A 15,518-nucleotide genomic window follows, 5' to 3' on the forward strand; every position below is an offset into this window, starting at 1 on the left:
TGTCCAAATCAAACACCATTGAGCCTGGATCTACTTTCAGTTCCCATCTAATGTAAATGTCTGGGTGACCACACCTTTGGAATGGCCATTCTCTCAAAGTAGAAGGCGTTAAATTGTGTACAGGACCTCAATTGTCAGCAGGAAGATTTCCTGCACTGACGTAGCGCAGCTCTTCAAAGAATTTGTGAGATGCATTGAATTAATCTCTCAAAGGCTGATGGAAAGTTGCAAGCTGCCCTTGTGAAGACCCTCCCATTTCAAAGTCCAGCCTCTCAACACCCAACTCCCAGTTTCTATGGGTCTTGTCCAACCCAAACATCTACCCTGCCGCTAGGCTAGAAAATACCACATAAGGTGTTACATAAACATACGTCCACGTCGTTTAGGTGCTTATGTCTGTTTTGCCCCCAGAAAGGCACGTCATGTTTCGAAGTCTTGGAGGACCATCATGAACATAAAGTGTAGATGGTCAGTCTACTATGGGGTGGAGGGGGGGGCATCACAGCTGAGACTGAGCCTAGCTTCCCCTTCAATTCTGTGAAGCAAATTTTGTCCAATTCCCTCGCTCAGGGGCACTGAGGCCAATAGTCCTCCGACTGGAGCCCAGTTGAGACCAGATAACTGAGCACAGACCAGGTATGGAAGCTGGTATGTTTCTGGTTGAACCGTTAAGGTGATCAGGAGCTGAACCATGGTGAAATCTAAGGAAGTTCATGTATATAGTTACTAATTGTTCTTAACACATGGGATGTCCTAATCATGAAATTTTCTCTCCCGAAAACATACAAGGGGTAATTATTTGACATGAGCCTCCACACGTGAACTCCTTATGGTGAGTACAGATCGGCAAATAACTTGCAGAGGTCATTGCTCCCTCTTTGCAGCACTCCCAATTTTACAGTCATTAACTTTAATCTGCCTGAGCTGAGCCAAGCCTAGTCGAGCACAATATATCATATATTATAGATACAGTTGCCTAGACTAGACTAGCAACCCAGAGATTGAGTTCACATCCCAACATGGCACATCTTGAAGCCCAATGCAATAAATCTGGCCATTTGTAGGCTGGCATCGGATAAAGCAACTGTAAAAGCAGTCAGATGGTCGCTAAAAGCCCAACTTGTTCACCAATGCCCTTCAGGGGAGGGAACCCTGTATGTGGCTCCAGTCTCATGCTACACAGTTGTCTTCTCATATCCTCAAGGCAATGGGCATTAAATACCCAGTGTTGCCACATTCCAAGAGCAAATGTTATAATACACTTGTGTTTGTTCACAATCTCCCTTGGCTATTGAATTTGATCTCCTTCCCAAACCCCAGGGGAATTTCACTCCTGGTGAAGTTGCTAGGTCAGCATTTTTCAGTAGATCTTTATAAATAGCGCAACTGCAGTGAGCTTGTTTGCATCCGAGTGAGATAGTTCATATTGGAAAATGTTAGGCTCTTTATTGTTTGTATCGTTGAATGACTCTTTTGGGCCCTTTCCCTCCTGAAATTGGTGATGATTCCCCTCACCCCTTTTAAAAAAAAATTACATTAAAATTCACTGCCCTTTACTCATGTTCTGTACTGAAGTACAGCTACAGAGGAATAATCAGCGTAATGTAAGTTGTTTTTTGTAAGGATGATAAAGTCTTCCTTTATTCATCACTGACATTGGGAAGAAGTATTCGTTATATATGCTTTTGGACATTAGACTGTACTAAAAACTGCATTGCTTAATAAACAAGCCTCATAAATCTAAAGGGCTGTTAAAATGTTCTAATTCATTTCTGTGACAGTATTAACAGACAAAATAAAGCTTTTGTCTCTTATAAACTCTCTCTCTCTTCCAGTCTTCCATTATTGTGTCCTCCTGTTTGTAACGGTCTCTCGCTCTCTTTCTCTCACTCCTCTCTCTATGGTTTGCACCATTTGCTTTTGCTATTTCTATTTGTCTCTGAAACATTTTCTTCTATGTTGGGAGAGAATGAGCCGGAGAACTTGGGAGGGAGGGAGCTGGAGTATTTGGGGTGGATAAAAGAGGAAACCATGTCAGGCAGAATGAGTAATATGTCCAGAGTGGATACTTCACAGGAAAGTGAGGAGGTAACTGAGAATTATTGTGACAGTGATTTGTTTTTACCCCCCCATGAAGCTAATTTTGAGGACCAGTGAGTAACACTGCAGTCACACTATAAAGCTAGAATCCTACCATGTTAAATGCAAAAAGTTTTCCTAACATTAGCACACATAGGGCTGGATCTTGCTCTCCCGTCGCCGGGATCGGCAATGTGTGAAGAAAATAGCAGCCACCAAGCATGGGCACCGTGCTGCTGCGATCTTGCAACCGGCGGCTACTTAGCATATGCTCAGCGGCCACCCCCCCCCCACCCCTCCCAATTACATGGTGTGGGGTGGCCTCGGTAACGCAGTTTATGGTGTCACCTGCTGAAGGAGCAATTTTTAAAAGGCTGCCAGCCCTGCAAACAGCACAATATAGCGCAGAGTTAACCCCTTCCCCACCTCGGCGGCACCAGCTTTCCCTGGACGGGAAAGTGAAGGCACGTGAGTGCTGCACATCGCGCTGAAGATCGGGAACTGAAGGTAAGATCGCTGTGGATTACATTTTAATTGATGCAAAGATGTAATTTAAATATGCAAACTCCGGTCCCGTCACAGACTGGCGGAGGGGCCGCCATGGAGCTTCCCTGCTGCCGGGAAAATCAGGCTCGGCAATCCCGGCATCGGGTTCTGTGGCAGGCCACTGCCGCTCCATGTCTCTTGCGCACCCCCTCCCCCCACCCCCAACTCCCCGTACCACCTGACCGCCACGGAACCTGACTTTGGGCTGGGAACGAAATGTAGCCCATAGAGTTGAGACAAAGAATGGAGAACCAGAGTTGAACACCTTGTTTCATCTGAAGACCACATTGGATCAGGGTGTATGGACATAAACCAGGCAACATTATAAAGTCATGCATTGTGCTTACTTTTGTATAGTTCAATTGTAAATTCCTGCATTCACATTTAGAATGAAAACTGCCTATGTAAAATGTCACAGTGAATTGCAGCCTCTCCCAGTGGTGACACTACAATGCCACTACTGCAGGGATTCTTTAATTCACCATGACAAGTTTACATAGGGAGTTTCCATATTAAATGTGGACACAGGAATTTGTGATGGAAAAGCTGTCAGGAGGAGCCCGCATGCAAAAGACTAGATGCAAACAAATGCTTCCTGGAGAAGAAACTTGTTTTAAATTTTTATTCATGCTGTACAGAGCTGAGGGTTAGCCTGTTAACTGTCTGTTGAACCTGTGAGTTTTAATTAGGTATGACTCTTATTGTCTTGAACTGTCTTGTTTAAGCTTATTATGATTCAGCTAAACATTGGTTTCAATGATATCTGTGCAGAGCAGATTGAGGAGATCGTAAAACATACCATGCCAATATTAGCCTTGTGGCAAAAGATTCAAGAATCAGAGATTGTATCCACAGCCTGTAGAAAGATGAGAGAGTGTAACTTCCTCCCCATGCCATTCAAAGGCATTGCCATTGTCAAATCCCCAACCATCAACACTCAAGGGGGTCACCATTGACAGGGAACTTAACTGGAACAGCCGTATATGATTTTATGATATAAATACTGTGTCCACAAGAGCAGGTCAGAAGTTAGATATTCTGGAGTATTCTCCTGACTCCTAAAGCCTTTCCATCACTTGCCAGGGAAAAGTCAGGAGGGTGATGGAATACTCTCCACTTGCCTGAATGAGTGCAGCTCCAACAACACTCAAGAAGCCATCCAGGACAAAGCAGCCCATTTGATTGCCAACCCATCCACCACCTTAAACACTCACTCTCTCCACCACACTGTGGCTGCACTGTGTACCATCTACAAGATGCACTGCAGCAACTTGCCAAGGCTCCTTCAACAGCACCTTCCAAACCCGCGACCTCTACCACCTAGAAGGACAAGGGCAGCAGATGCATGGGACACCACCACCTGCAAGTTCCAATCCAAGCCACACACTATCCTGTCTTGGAACTATATCACCGTTCCTTCACTGTCACTGGGTCAAAATCCTGGAATTCCCTAACTAATACGCTGTGGGAATACTTTCACCACACAGAGTGCAGCGGTTCAAGAGGCAGCTCACCATCACCTTCTCAAGGGCAATTGGTGATGGACAATAAATGCTGCAACGCCCACATCCCATGAACGAATGAAAAAAAAATTCCAAATATAATTATCTTTCATATTATATGATTGACTTTAGCTGTGGTGGCTTTCCAGAAAAGGCTGAATACTGCTTGCTTATGTCAGAGTCAATAACAGGCAGAACAGGGTAGGACAAACCTCTTTCTTTAAGCAATCGCAGTTTTAGTGTTTTTTCTTAAATATTGTATTGGAATAAATGGCGAGGAGTGCACTTAACCTACTTAGACTGAACCGATCTAGAATGGGATTCCAATTTCACTGTTTCACACAAGTTACTTTCACTGGCAAATTAAGAATGGAGGGGTGGCATGATGCCTAACATTATAACAATGGAAGACATGCAAGGGAAAGAAGTAAGCAAACTACTTAACTTGGGCAGTGAGTTTAGGATGATTACCTGAATACAAAGTTCACCATTCACACTGGCCTTACCCCCCACAACCTAATGGTGTAACAAGAACATAGAAAATAAGAGCAGGAGTAGGCCATTCTGCGCCTCAAGCCTGCTCCGCCATTCAATAAGATCATGGCTGATATCTGATCTCGGTCTCGACCCCACTTGCCCGCCTGCTCCCCATAACCCTTGACTCCCGTATAGTTCAAGAATCGGTCTATCTCAGCCTTGAATATATTCAATGACTCAGCCTTCATAGCTCTCAGGAATGGAGAATTCCAAAGATTCACGACCCTCTGAGAGAAGAAATTCCTCCTCGTCTCCGTCTTAAATTCTCAACCCCTTATTCTGAAGCTATGCTCCCGAGTTGCAGATTCTCCCACGAGGAGAAACATCCTCTCAGCATCTACCCTGTAATGTATTAACAAACTGACCTTTCACCCCCAGCACCTGATGGTGTAGTAGGTTAACACACTGCCTTTCACCCCCTGAGCCTGGTGGTGTAGTGGGTCGTGATACACTGACCTTCCACAACAGGATCTGTGCAATAATATGGTGGATAGGACGCCCACCTGTTACAGAACCTGCTCAATCAGCAGTCTCTTGAAACCGGTTCCTAGAGCTCGACCTCACTCTGTATTGCTCCAGTGAGGATACCATTCTTTCTGTCTAGAACTGGGAACTATAATGTGAGATATGTGTATTAATAGCATTACAAACGTGCATATGACACCCACAAATACTCTTGTATGCACGCACGCACACTGACACAAGCAAATGCGCTTGCACAATCTCACGCACCTGGAAACATGCAAATGTGCACAAACATGTAAGCACACAAACATACATAATCACATGTGTGCAATCACAATGATGTTCCTAATACTGCGCTTAGCTAATGAGCACAAGATGTTTAGTTTGATGTGACTCATTCACTGGACCATGTAACAACAAGAGACAAGTGGTGTATGTGTCAGGGTTTTGTTCAACCATGCCCCATCATGTCGAACTCAGTTTTTTGTTATTCTATTGATATAGTGGCTTTGGTCTGATTGAGTGGGGCCTTGTAGAGCGAGTAAAAACATTTTTTTTAACTTTTCAAGTTATTGATCACTTCCTGAAGCAATGGTTACTAGTGTGTGAAACTTGTTCATTGTACCCAAAAATGTGTCCATATTTTTTTCTGAGTCCAACAGAGTCAACTTTGAGACATTGGCCAGAGGTTTTCTGAGGCAGCAGAAGTCCCACCGCCGAGGCCAAAAGCGGGAGGCGACCCCGCTTCGGCGGGCAGTGGGACACGGGGCCGCATTTTGCCAGTGGCTGCAGTCGGGGCTGTCGTCCTGTTAAGGTTAGAGGCCTGCCCAGAAGAGCTGCCGGCCTAATTAGAGGTGGCCATTGCTAAGGCTGCAGCTGCAGGATGATGGTGCCTTAATAGCTAGCTGCCCTCAGAGGATTAAGTGGAGTTGGGGGGTTGGGTGGTAGTTGGTGCCTTGGGGGGAGTGGGTTTGCTGAGGGCAGGTGGTGCTGTTGCCATTGGGGCGACCATTACCGCTGGGAGACCTCTCTGTGGGCCAGGGAGGGCCCCCTTCCCGGAGTCCGGTGGGAAGCCGCCAGGTTTCACCGGGTAGTATACCTCCAGGGCAGCAGGCCCTCCTGACCAGGGCAAGATGCCTGTGGAGGCAGGAAGTAGCCCTTCTTAATTGGCCACTTACGTTGCTCAATTGGCCTCCTGGCAGGCGACTATACTGCCAGATTTCCTGTCGTTGGCAAAATGGCATGGCAGCGGGAAGACATCAGCCACCATTTTGCCAGCCTTCTTGCCTCCCAGCCCATCCCCAAGGGGCTGGTAAAATTCAACTCATTGACTTGCTTACAATTGCCTTGGCTACACCCTCTTGTTCTGTCGTCTCATTTATTTATAAGAGCTGGTCAACGTCTATAAAATTGGCCCAGGCTAATCACAACCAGTCGACCTCCAGCCCTACACTCCATTCAAAGTCCACTTTTTCAGCTCCTTCAGGAAGCATCTCTTGTGCACTTCAAACAACAATGTGTTTTGCCATGGAATCTGATTAGGCTTTTAAAGCAGTTTATTTTTAATTTCGATTTATTTGACTGCAGGCTAATGTGGCGTTTATGTGCTTGAGTGTCTCTGCTTGTACGTATCTGCCCCTGTGTCTGTGTGTGCACACATGTATATATGTGCTTTTTTAAAAAACCATGTTGATTTTGGAGTGGAGTCTCATACCTTGAAGGTGTGCTTCTCAGAGATAATGGCTTGTAAATTGGAGTTTATGTACTTCATTCTTTTTGTATGATCTTAGTTGGATGTAATTATGACAAAAGGATAACTCAGTTGGAGAAAATTGGTACAATATAATACAAATAAAGCTGAAAGCCTAAATTTAGCCTGCTCCTCGCCCCCTGCCATGCGTTCTTTCATCGTTAATGAAATTTGCCTCCCATTGAAATAAACTGGCGGTGGGTGCTCAGGGTTTGAAAGTCTGACTCTGTTTTCAAGTTGCTGATCATTCTCTTAGAACAGCAGATCTTCAAATCGTTTGTATTATGTGATACTGAGACCTTTCATATTATTGCATGCATAAACCTCCCCATTAAATGTCAAAGCAGTTGCTTTTTGAATCTCTGCCATGCTCCCCCTTTGTCAAGCTCAAGCTTCGGTGCTTTGAGATGGGCACACAGCAGTCATTAGATGTGAAACAGCTCATAATCCATGGTATGGCTGTGAAAATATGCATCCTACTGTGATCTTTCCTCTAGAATTTGGATTATGCATTAGAATAAGTTGTGTGTGGACCATCAGTCATGCATCACTTATACCTTGCAGGTATTATCCAGGTGCCCCTTGTCTTGTGTATCTACCTTGTGATGTAATATTTCAGAGCTGTTCGTCATTGAATTATAATTTAATGTTATGCATCTACAGGAACATGGGAACTGCTAGATGAAAAAAGACCAAGATCTATCTAGTTTACCCCTGTACTATCATGGTAGTCAAATGATGCAGCAAAAGTGGAGTTGTTGTCTGACCATAGCAATCAATCTCTATCAGTTAGTCCACAACAGACCCAGACATGAGGCAAGGAAAACGCCAGTGGTGGAGATCTATAGGTCCAAAGGCACCGGTTCCTCCCAAGCACGCTGTAGATTAGATTTTTTTTTAGATTAGAGATACAGCACTGAAACAGGCCCTTCGGCCCACCGAGTCTGTGCCGAACATCAACCACCCATTTATACTAATCCTACACTAATCCCATATTCCTATCAAACATCCCCACCTGTCCCTATATTTCCCTACCACCTACCTATACTAGTGACAATTTATAATCGCCAATTTACCTATCAACCTGCAAGTCTTTTGGCTTGTGGGAGGAAACCGGAGCACCCGGAGAAAACCCACGCAGACACAGGGAGAACTTGCAAACTCCACACAGGCAGTACCCAGAATTGAACCCGGGTCCCTGGAGCTGTGAGGCTGCGGTGCTAACCACTGCGCCACTGTGCCGCCCTAATGTACTATGCATCATTTCTCAAATTACTCATGTATTGTATTCCCCAAATTTTATTTTCTGAAAGAAATCTGTCTAATTCGCATTTGATTAAATCAATACTAACAACTTCCACTGTCTCCCTGTGGAACCTGTTCCATAGATTCATCTATTTGTGTGCGTCAAAACTCTGAAAGATTTTTTATATAAATTCTATGTGCCTGTGTTCAGATGAGCTAGAGAAAAACATGAAAGCTATTTCTCTTGACATAAAACACTCAGAAAATTTCACATGAAACACATCTACTTTTGTATCTACTGGAGAATCTCCAGTGACTTATGTTGGTCAGAGCATGCTGCCTACTAAAGTTCATGGGGACAGGACCATTTGTATTTCCTCATGCCAGGTAACATCGTAATGAATCAGTGCTGCACCCTCTTTAAAGCCTCAGTATACATCCCATAATGTGGAGTCCAATATGCACACAGTGCTCTAAATAAGCTCATATTAAGGTCTTATATGGGCTGCTCATTACTTCTTGGCTTTTTCTGTGCCTTTATAAATAGAGCTTGGAATTCTTTTCTTTTTAACTGCTTTTTTAAACTTCAGGTCCGAGACAATTTCTAGTTTTAAAAGCTAGAAATAAAAAGCTAGCATCAGTAAAAGTGACCGTGAAGCTGTCAGATCATCTTTAGGTAACCTGCTGTCCTTACTTGGTCTGGACTATATCTGACTTCAGTCCCACGCCAACCTGGCTGAGTCTTAACTGCCCTCTTAAGTGGCCTAGCAAACCGCTCAATTCTGTCAAACAGGGCAACTAGAGGTTGGCAATAAATGCCAGCCTAGCAACACCCACGTCCTGGGAGTGAATACTAACGTGCTGTCTTTAATGTGCTGTTAATGTGTACCCCATAAATCCCTCTGCACTTCCAAAGCATTGAGCCTGCTTCCATTCAAAGCATACTTATTTTTTTAACCAAAATGTATCACTTGACACTGTCATGGAATTCCATCTGACACTTTTTAACCCATTCCCCATTTTATCAATATCACATTGGAGATTCCTTTGATCATATTGAGAAGTAACTATACCTCTTATTTAATTTGTTTAATTTGCTGACCCTTGATGTATATTTATTTTCTAAGGTGAATAATATTATTTACACTGATTAAATAGTAAAGACACCATTTGTATTCCTTCCCAACACATTCCCTGGACCTGGGATGATACCAACTTGTGTTATATAATGCGCCTGTGGTATTCTGCCACTGAAAATAATGAATAAAACAGGCAGAATAGGCTTAGCGTTCCAACTCCTACATATAGCAACTCAATGGGAAATAAAGAATTCAATGATTGCTCAGTTTAAAAGTTTATTGGCCCTCTTGAATTCTTCAGTGAGATGAAAAACTGTTTTCACAATACCCACAGGCTCATTAATATGAAAATAAGAAAAATAACATTAAAAGCTGTATGTTTTTATAAAGTCTTTTTTATCAAATCAGAAACTGCCTGTTAAATATATTGCCAAAATGTGCTTCATAAACCTTCTGGTAATATGGGATGTAGTACAGACAGCAGCAAGAGCCAGTTCTGTTTAGCCCTGGAGCATTATTCAATCTACCATATCCCAATGTGCTGTACTAATTAGTAAACATTGTCAAGCCAGATATATGTATCTTCAGTACTTCCTGATGACTGTTTCTATTGTAAGTTAATTATATCCATTTATCCATTTTAAACTTGTCACGCTGTCACAGCCCTGTCCCTCACTGCAGCGACACCACCCGCTGGGAGGGTGCAATTAGAAAGAACTTGCATTTATATAGTGCCTTTCACAACTTCAGGATGTCCGGTGTGACCAGTTTACATAGGAAGTTTCCATTATAAATATAGGCATGGGACTTTATAAGGGAAATATAAAAATATGGACAAAATGCACAACTTGAAAATGGTAGTTGAATTTGTACACCTCTGTCAAATTATTCTCTGCCCCTCCAACATTCTCATTTCACCTGGCCTTCACTCCCCATGTGCAATGCTAAATATCATCGGTGAGTGTGCATAGAATGCTTGTCAAATGAGCTACCTTTTTAATGTGGAAATTTCTTTTAACCAAGCGCTTATAAATATTATGTAGGTTAATGGTCACAGCAGAAGCTTCAAATAGTTCTGTATTTCCCATTGAGTTGGGCACCTATTGCTATATGTAGGAGTTGGAATGCTGAAGTCTATTCAACCTGTTCTATTCAAGAGTCTAATATTGGAATCAAGGGGTCAAAGTAGATCGAGTGTGCGTGCATTAATAATGTGAACCTGCTGGTCTTCCACCTTCTTTGTAAATATCAAATAGTACTTTCTAAATATGTGGTGACTTTCAACAGAGCATCGATATGGCGCCTGCTATTATTTGTATTGTATTGATTGTTTAAATAGCCTAGCTCCTTCCCTTATACTAGCTAATTGGAATGTCAGCACTCAGAGACCAGTCAGCTATCATATTTGATAGAAATTTGGCTTCACTTGCAATCAGTGAAAAATAACGTTTTAAAAATGCTCTATCCACAATTCCGAGCTGATAACTGCGTCGGCTGACAATAGTTTTAAAATCTGGGAAGTGTTTTGCATCCTATTTGATTGGACTGTGTACACATCGCAATATTGCTTCTTTCATTGAAGAATGAAGAAGCAAGATGTCCACTCCCCACACCTCCAGCCTAAGGCCGTCTACATTTGAATTTTTCAGTAACTGTGATTTCTCTGTCAGCGGGTCGCTGCAGTTTGATTCAGACAATGTGAAGAGGCAGCATTATAATTCTCATCCTGAGTGATTCTTCACCCCCTCCCCCTTTTTTCTTCCAGTAATGAAGAAGAGTTGAGAAAATCTCTCTCCGAGCTTGCTAATGACAAGACAGATAATGCAGGATCCAAGCCTAGTAATCGTATTGGATCTGGTAGTAATCCATTCCTCGACATTCCGCAGGATCCCAATGCTAAAACGTACAAAACTGGCTTCCTCTCTCGAAAACTTCATGCAGATATGGATGGAAAGAAAAGTGAGTCTCGACCACTGGTCATTTCCTTATTTCCAATTTCCCCCCTTCCTTTAAATCAGCATTGCTGTTGCTGGTTGATTTGTTTCATTACTTGGGTGGTGAGTAGTGGGGGAATGGGGTCAAAGTTGTTTGGCTTGTGGACTTCAAAGCCCCCGCAGGGCTGATTTATGATTGCCCAAGAAGAGGGCTGTTTCTGCAAGGTGGCACTAGTTAGAATCATAGAGTTGCACAACACAGAAGGAGGCCCTTTGGCCAATACTGCTGCAAATTTTTCCCCTTCAAATATTTATCCAATTGCTTTTCTGACCACTCCTATTGCATCTACTTCCACCATGCCTTCAGGCAGTGCATTCAGGATCACAACTCGTAGTTTAAAACAATTTCTCCTCATCTCCCCTCTTAAATCTTTCTTCTGGCTTACCAACCTTCCTAGTTTTATCCAATGTTCCTCATTTCCAAGATGGAACCTGTCCTAGTGCTGTCTGGCATTCTGGCCAAAAAAGAAGTCACATTTATTTAGGATTTTGAGTTTGTGCCCTCGAATTGCAGTTTAGTGCTTTTCCCACAGAAATTCTAGGCTTAGAATATTTTACAATGTGTTCTGTTATCTCCAAGAAATAAATTGCTTCAAATTTCATGAATGACTGACTGATTTCTTCCACTGTTTTCTGTAACTTAGTCATTTATAAATTACTTTAATATTGCCCATTGAAGCTGAAAGTGCTAATAGGGTGCCTTGGCATCAAATTAAAAGATTCTCCATGGTCGTTGTTGTCTTTTGGGATACAACGTGAACATGGAGACAAAGAGTTATTGTGAGGATAAGGCTCAATTTCCAGAAGGGTTACAATTCCAGAAAGTTCCTTGTTGAACCACAAATTGCCCGTGTGATGTTCTCTGCCGAATATTATTTTTGGCTGAGCAGGTGGAATGCAGAAAAGGGATTTTATTTTGAAGGACCTGTCCCCAATTGTAATATAAGTCCACAGGAAACAAAATTGACATTCTGCTGTACAAGGTCCTCCGACATACTGTGCGACATGTAATCACATGCAGCAATAATTGCACTTGAATGTACCCATTACACATTGATACACCTCTTAGTTTCGAAATTGGTACCATACATGTGACTATACAATGTCGAAAATTGAGATGCGGGAATATTAATGTGGATTTATCAGAGAGGAATAGCTCTTCAGTATAGAACCACTGTAACCTCTGCTCCACAAAATACATTTCACTCCTCTTGAGAAGTAGATTTATTGGGTTCTCTCAATTTCAAACAAACGCACGAGCCAAGACACCCAGAAAAGTAGGTTGGCCCATGATTCAAGAAAATAGTTTTCGAAGCAGTCGATGGACAGTCCCTATTGTGGTCATCTTCCTCCGTCCCAGCACCATTCCCACCCCTTCCCCGCTTCAATCCACACTCCGCTTCTACATGCACCCCTAACTCTCTGCTTTGGGCAGCAACAGAATTATTTTGTTCTGTTTTTTAAAAAAAAGATAGCCTTTTTATCTTCTAAGAGCTGAGTTATGATGTAAAGCTATTCCCACAAATTCTGAGTTAACCTTTCAGATCAGTGACCCTTCTGATGACCTGAAACGCTAACTCTGCTTCTCTCTCCACAGATGCTGCCAGACCTGCTGAGCATTTCCAGCATTTCTTGTTTTTATTTCAGAGTCCCAGCATCTGCAGTATTTTGCTTTTATTATATTACGAATTCTGAACTGATTTCATAAATTCCAGTGCCACCTTTCGAAGTTATGAGACATAGATAGACAAACCACAGATCAACTGTCCAGTGCTGAGTACTGACTTGTAACCAGTGTCTCCAGACAATGCTGGGCGACTATGGCAGATAGTTTCAGTTGGCTGTTATCCATTCTGTACTTTTTAATAAGGCATTCTTTATAAGAAATCAACATTTTTTACATTGCCATTATTAGATCAAACCCCAAAGCCTATCCACAGCCTGAGATAACCTCATTAAATGTATTTTTGGCCATCGGGATGCATCGTAAATGACATACTGGGTACACGTGAGGTGAGGAGGCACATCCTCTTGCCCAATGAACTGTTCAGAGAACTGCTGATTGCCTGTAATAGGGAACTGTCTGTGAATTTGAAACATGGTCGTAGTGGTCTACAGATGCAGAAAAGCACAAGCTCATGGGGCTTCTGCAGAAGGCCGTTAATGTTGTGCAAACATTGACTCCACATCAAAATTCTTTTGTGACGTGCTTTGAGACATCCTGTGGACATTTGGAGGTTAGACTCGACATTCACCCTGTAATCTAGTCCGCCTGTCTCTATTTTCTAAAAATGATACCTTTGTAAATGATACACTCGTCTGAGCGTGCAAATAAATACCTGGCAATTTTGTTCACATCGAATATTAAAGGTTTATTCTTCCAATGCAATCAACTTTCCGTGAATTGGCAATGGATACATTCAAAACACAGAGCAAAAAAAAAAGGTCAATTGTACAAAATGGATGAGTGGGATTAATTTAGAGAATTCCATTTATCCCTTGGTTAAGGATTTTGTGGGTGGCTCTGCCCAGCTGTGCATCGATGCATTACACTTGGAAATCAACTCAGTACTTAAAACCAACTGGCAACCACGTAGACTTCCATCATTCACCTCTGATGGTGAAATTGCTTTTGCAGTTGTATGCTGTATAAACTATTTGTCAGCAGTGCAGCCATGAATTCACGCTTTCACAATGTGTGCGCCTATTCCTGGAATACTTCCTTAAATCATTCTCACATCATCCATTTTCTGTACTCTGCTTTCTCTATGGCGGTTTTGGGACTTTTCCTGAAAGGACTAGTCATCACTTACTTGAGCACGTCCTGTTTATGCTTGCAAAGTCAAAGCAATGTAATCTGTATTGGTTGTGAAACTCCCTCCTCTGTCTGGTTCTTACACCTGTTTGATTTCTCTTCTTGCAGCTCCCAGGGGCAAAAGAGGTTGGAAGACATTTTATGCTGTGCTGAAAGGCATGATTCTTTACTTGCAGAAGGTAATTCAAAAAGTGGTCAGCTGTTGCACCTTCTTTCAATTCCACAGTGACATCTTAATCTGACATTCAGTTGCAGAATATCACCCCGTAAACGTGAGTGACTTCATCACAATGATTAAGCCGTCAGTAAATTCATGGTCATGTAGTGACTGCAAGGGATGTCCTGGTTCCTGGTATCCGTCTTGACACCTGCTGGTGGCAGAACAGAAAAGTCACAAAAGTTAAATAAAACAGCCCCCTCAAATTTATGGTGTGCAAAATAACATCAACAGACCGAATTCAGTCTGATCTTTGGGTTCAAATGACCATTATTAACTGCTCCGTCACCACCCTTGTGATGATTATATCATCTGATTTCCCTCCCTTGTGCAATTAAGCACCCTGTAATAATGCTGAGCTATCTATATAATCCATAACATTATGCATCTAATGGCTGTGAAGAGAATGAGAATGCTTCCATTACTTTGTGCTATTGGCCTGCTTGAGCTTTTAACTTTGGACAGTGCTTAACTTTGCCTTTTGAAAGGAAGGAGAGCAACTAGAAGCATTTTCATCTGTGATCTCTGAGAATTTGCGCAGTCTTCAACATATGCTTTGCACTAATTTTACAAAGAGGTTAATGTCATCATAAATCAATGAATGAATGAAGAAATTCTTCTGGAGATGAAAGAAACACTTGACAATGGCACTTCTCAACTGGAAAGTAATGGTCTGTTGACAAAGAATAATCATTGCTGCAAGCACTGCATCAGTTGATTACTTTGAGGAGCGAGCCAATTTAAATGGGATTAGCTGAGAAAGGGGGAGCCTGTATTTGATGCGTTGACATTATCTCCTTTATCCTCGGAATGTTGTCAATTTAAATCTTGGGTTTAAATTTAGCAAATGCTCATTTTCTGAACAGCTATTCTCAAGCTAAGTTATGTCAACTAGAGTTTCAAAGTAGTGTTATGGGAACAGTTTTAGAACTTTAGAACTCGGTAGCATGGTGTTTTACATGATATTGTGTTCCTGTTCTTATAAAAGAGCACATCTTCTGATTTAACATGATTAACATCGTAAAATTGCTTTTAATGCAGCTAAAGCCAGCACTCATCCACAGAGGTTATTGTTGGTTTGAAATAAAGAATTTCATAGAGTTTCAGAAACTTGGCTTGTATTCCCTCAGGGTTGAGGGGGTCATCTAACGAGATGTTTAAAAAGATGAAAGGGGTTCAATAGGATAACTACAGAGAAACAGTTTCCTCTGGTAGGGGAATCCAGAACAAGGGGATACAATCTTAAAATTGGACCTAGCCACTTCAGAGTGGAATCGTGAGGCATTTTT

The 15,518-nt window shown here is 42.3% G+C and overlaps 1 protein-coding gene across 12 annotated transcripts in view; it reads left to right on the top strand.

The window, feature by feature from the left end:
- Positions 1–15,518, top strand: part of psd3l (pleckstrin and Sec7 domain containing 3, like) — a 433,935-nt gene that overhangs the window by 373,893 nt on the left and 44,524 nt on the right. For 11 of the 12 annotated variants that reach the window (XR_010976222.1, XM_068045048.1, XM_068045062.1 and 8 more), the window contains 2 exons: positions 10,969–11,162; positions 14,121–14,191. Coding sequence is in view for 11 of the 12 variants with exons in the window: in XM_068045048.1 (XP_067901149.1) it covers positions 10,969–11,162; positions 14,121–14,191 (265 nt within the window). In the remaining variant the exon portion in view is untranslated. Of the gene's footprint in view, positions 1–10,968; positions 11,163–14,120; positions 14,192–15,518 lie in introns of those variants that run through there. The other variant, XM_068045096.1, reaches the window with a different exon arrangement.

Source organism: Heterodontus francisci, chromosome 1, assembly GCF_036365525.1.
Source record: "Heterodontus francisci isolate sHetFra1 chromosome 1, sHetFra1.hap1, whole genome shotgun sequence".
NCBI lineage: Eukaryota > Metazoa > Chordata > Chondrichthyes > Heterodontiformes > Heterodontidae > Heterodontus > Heterodontus francisci.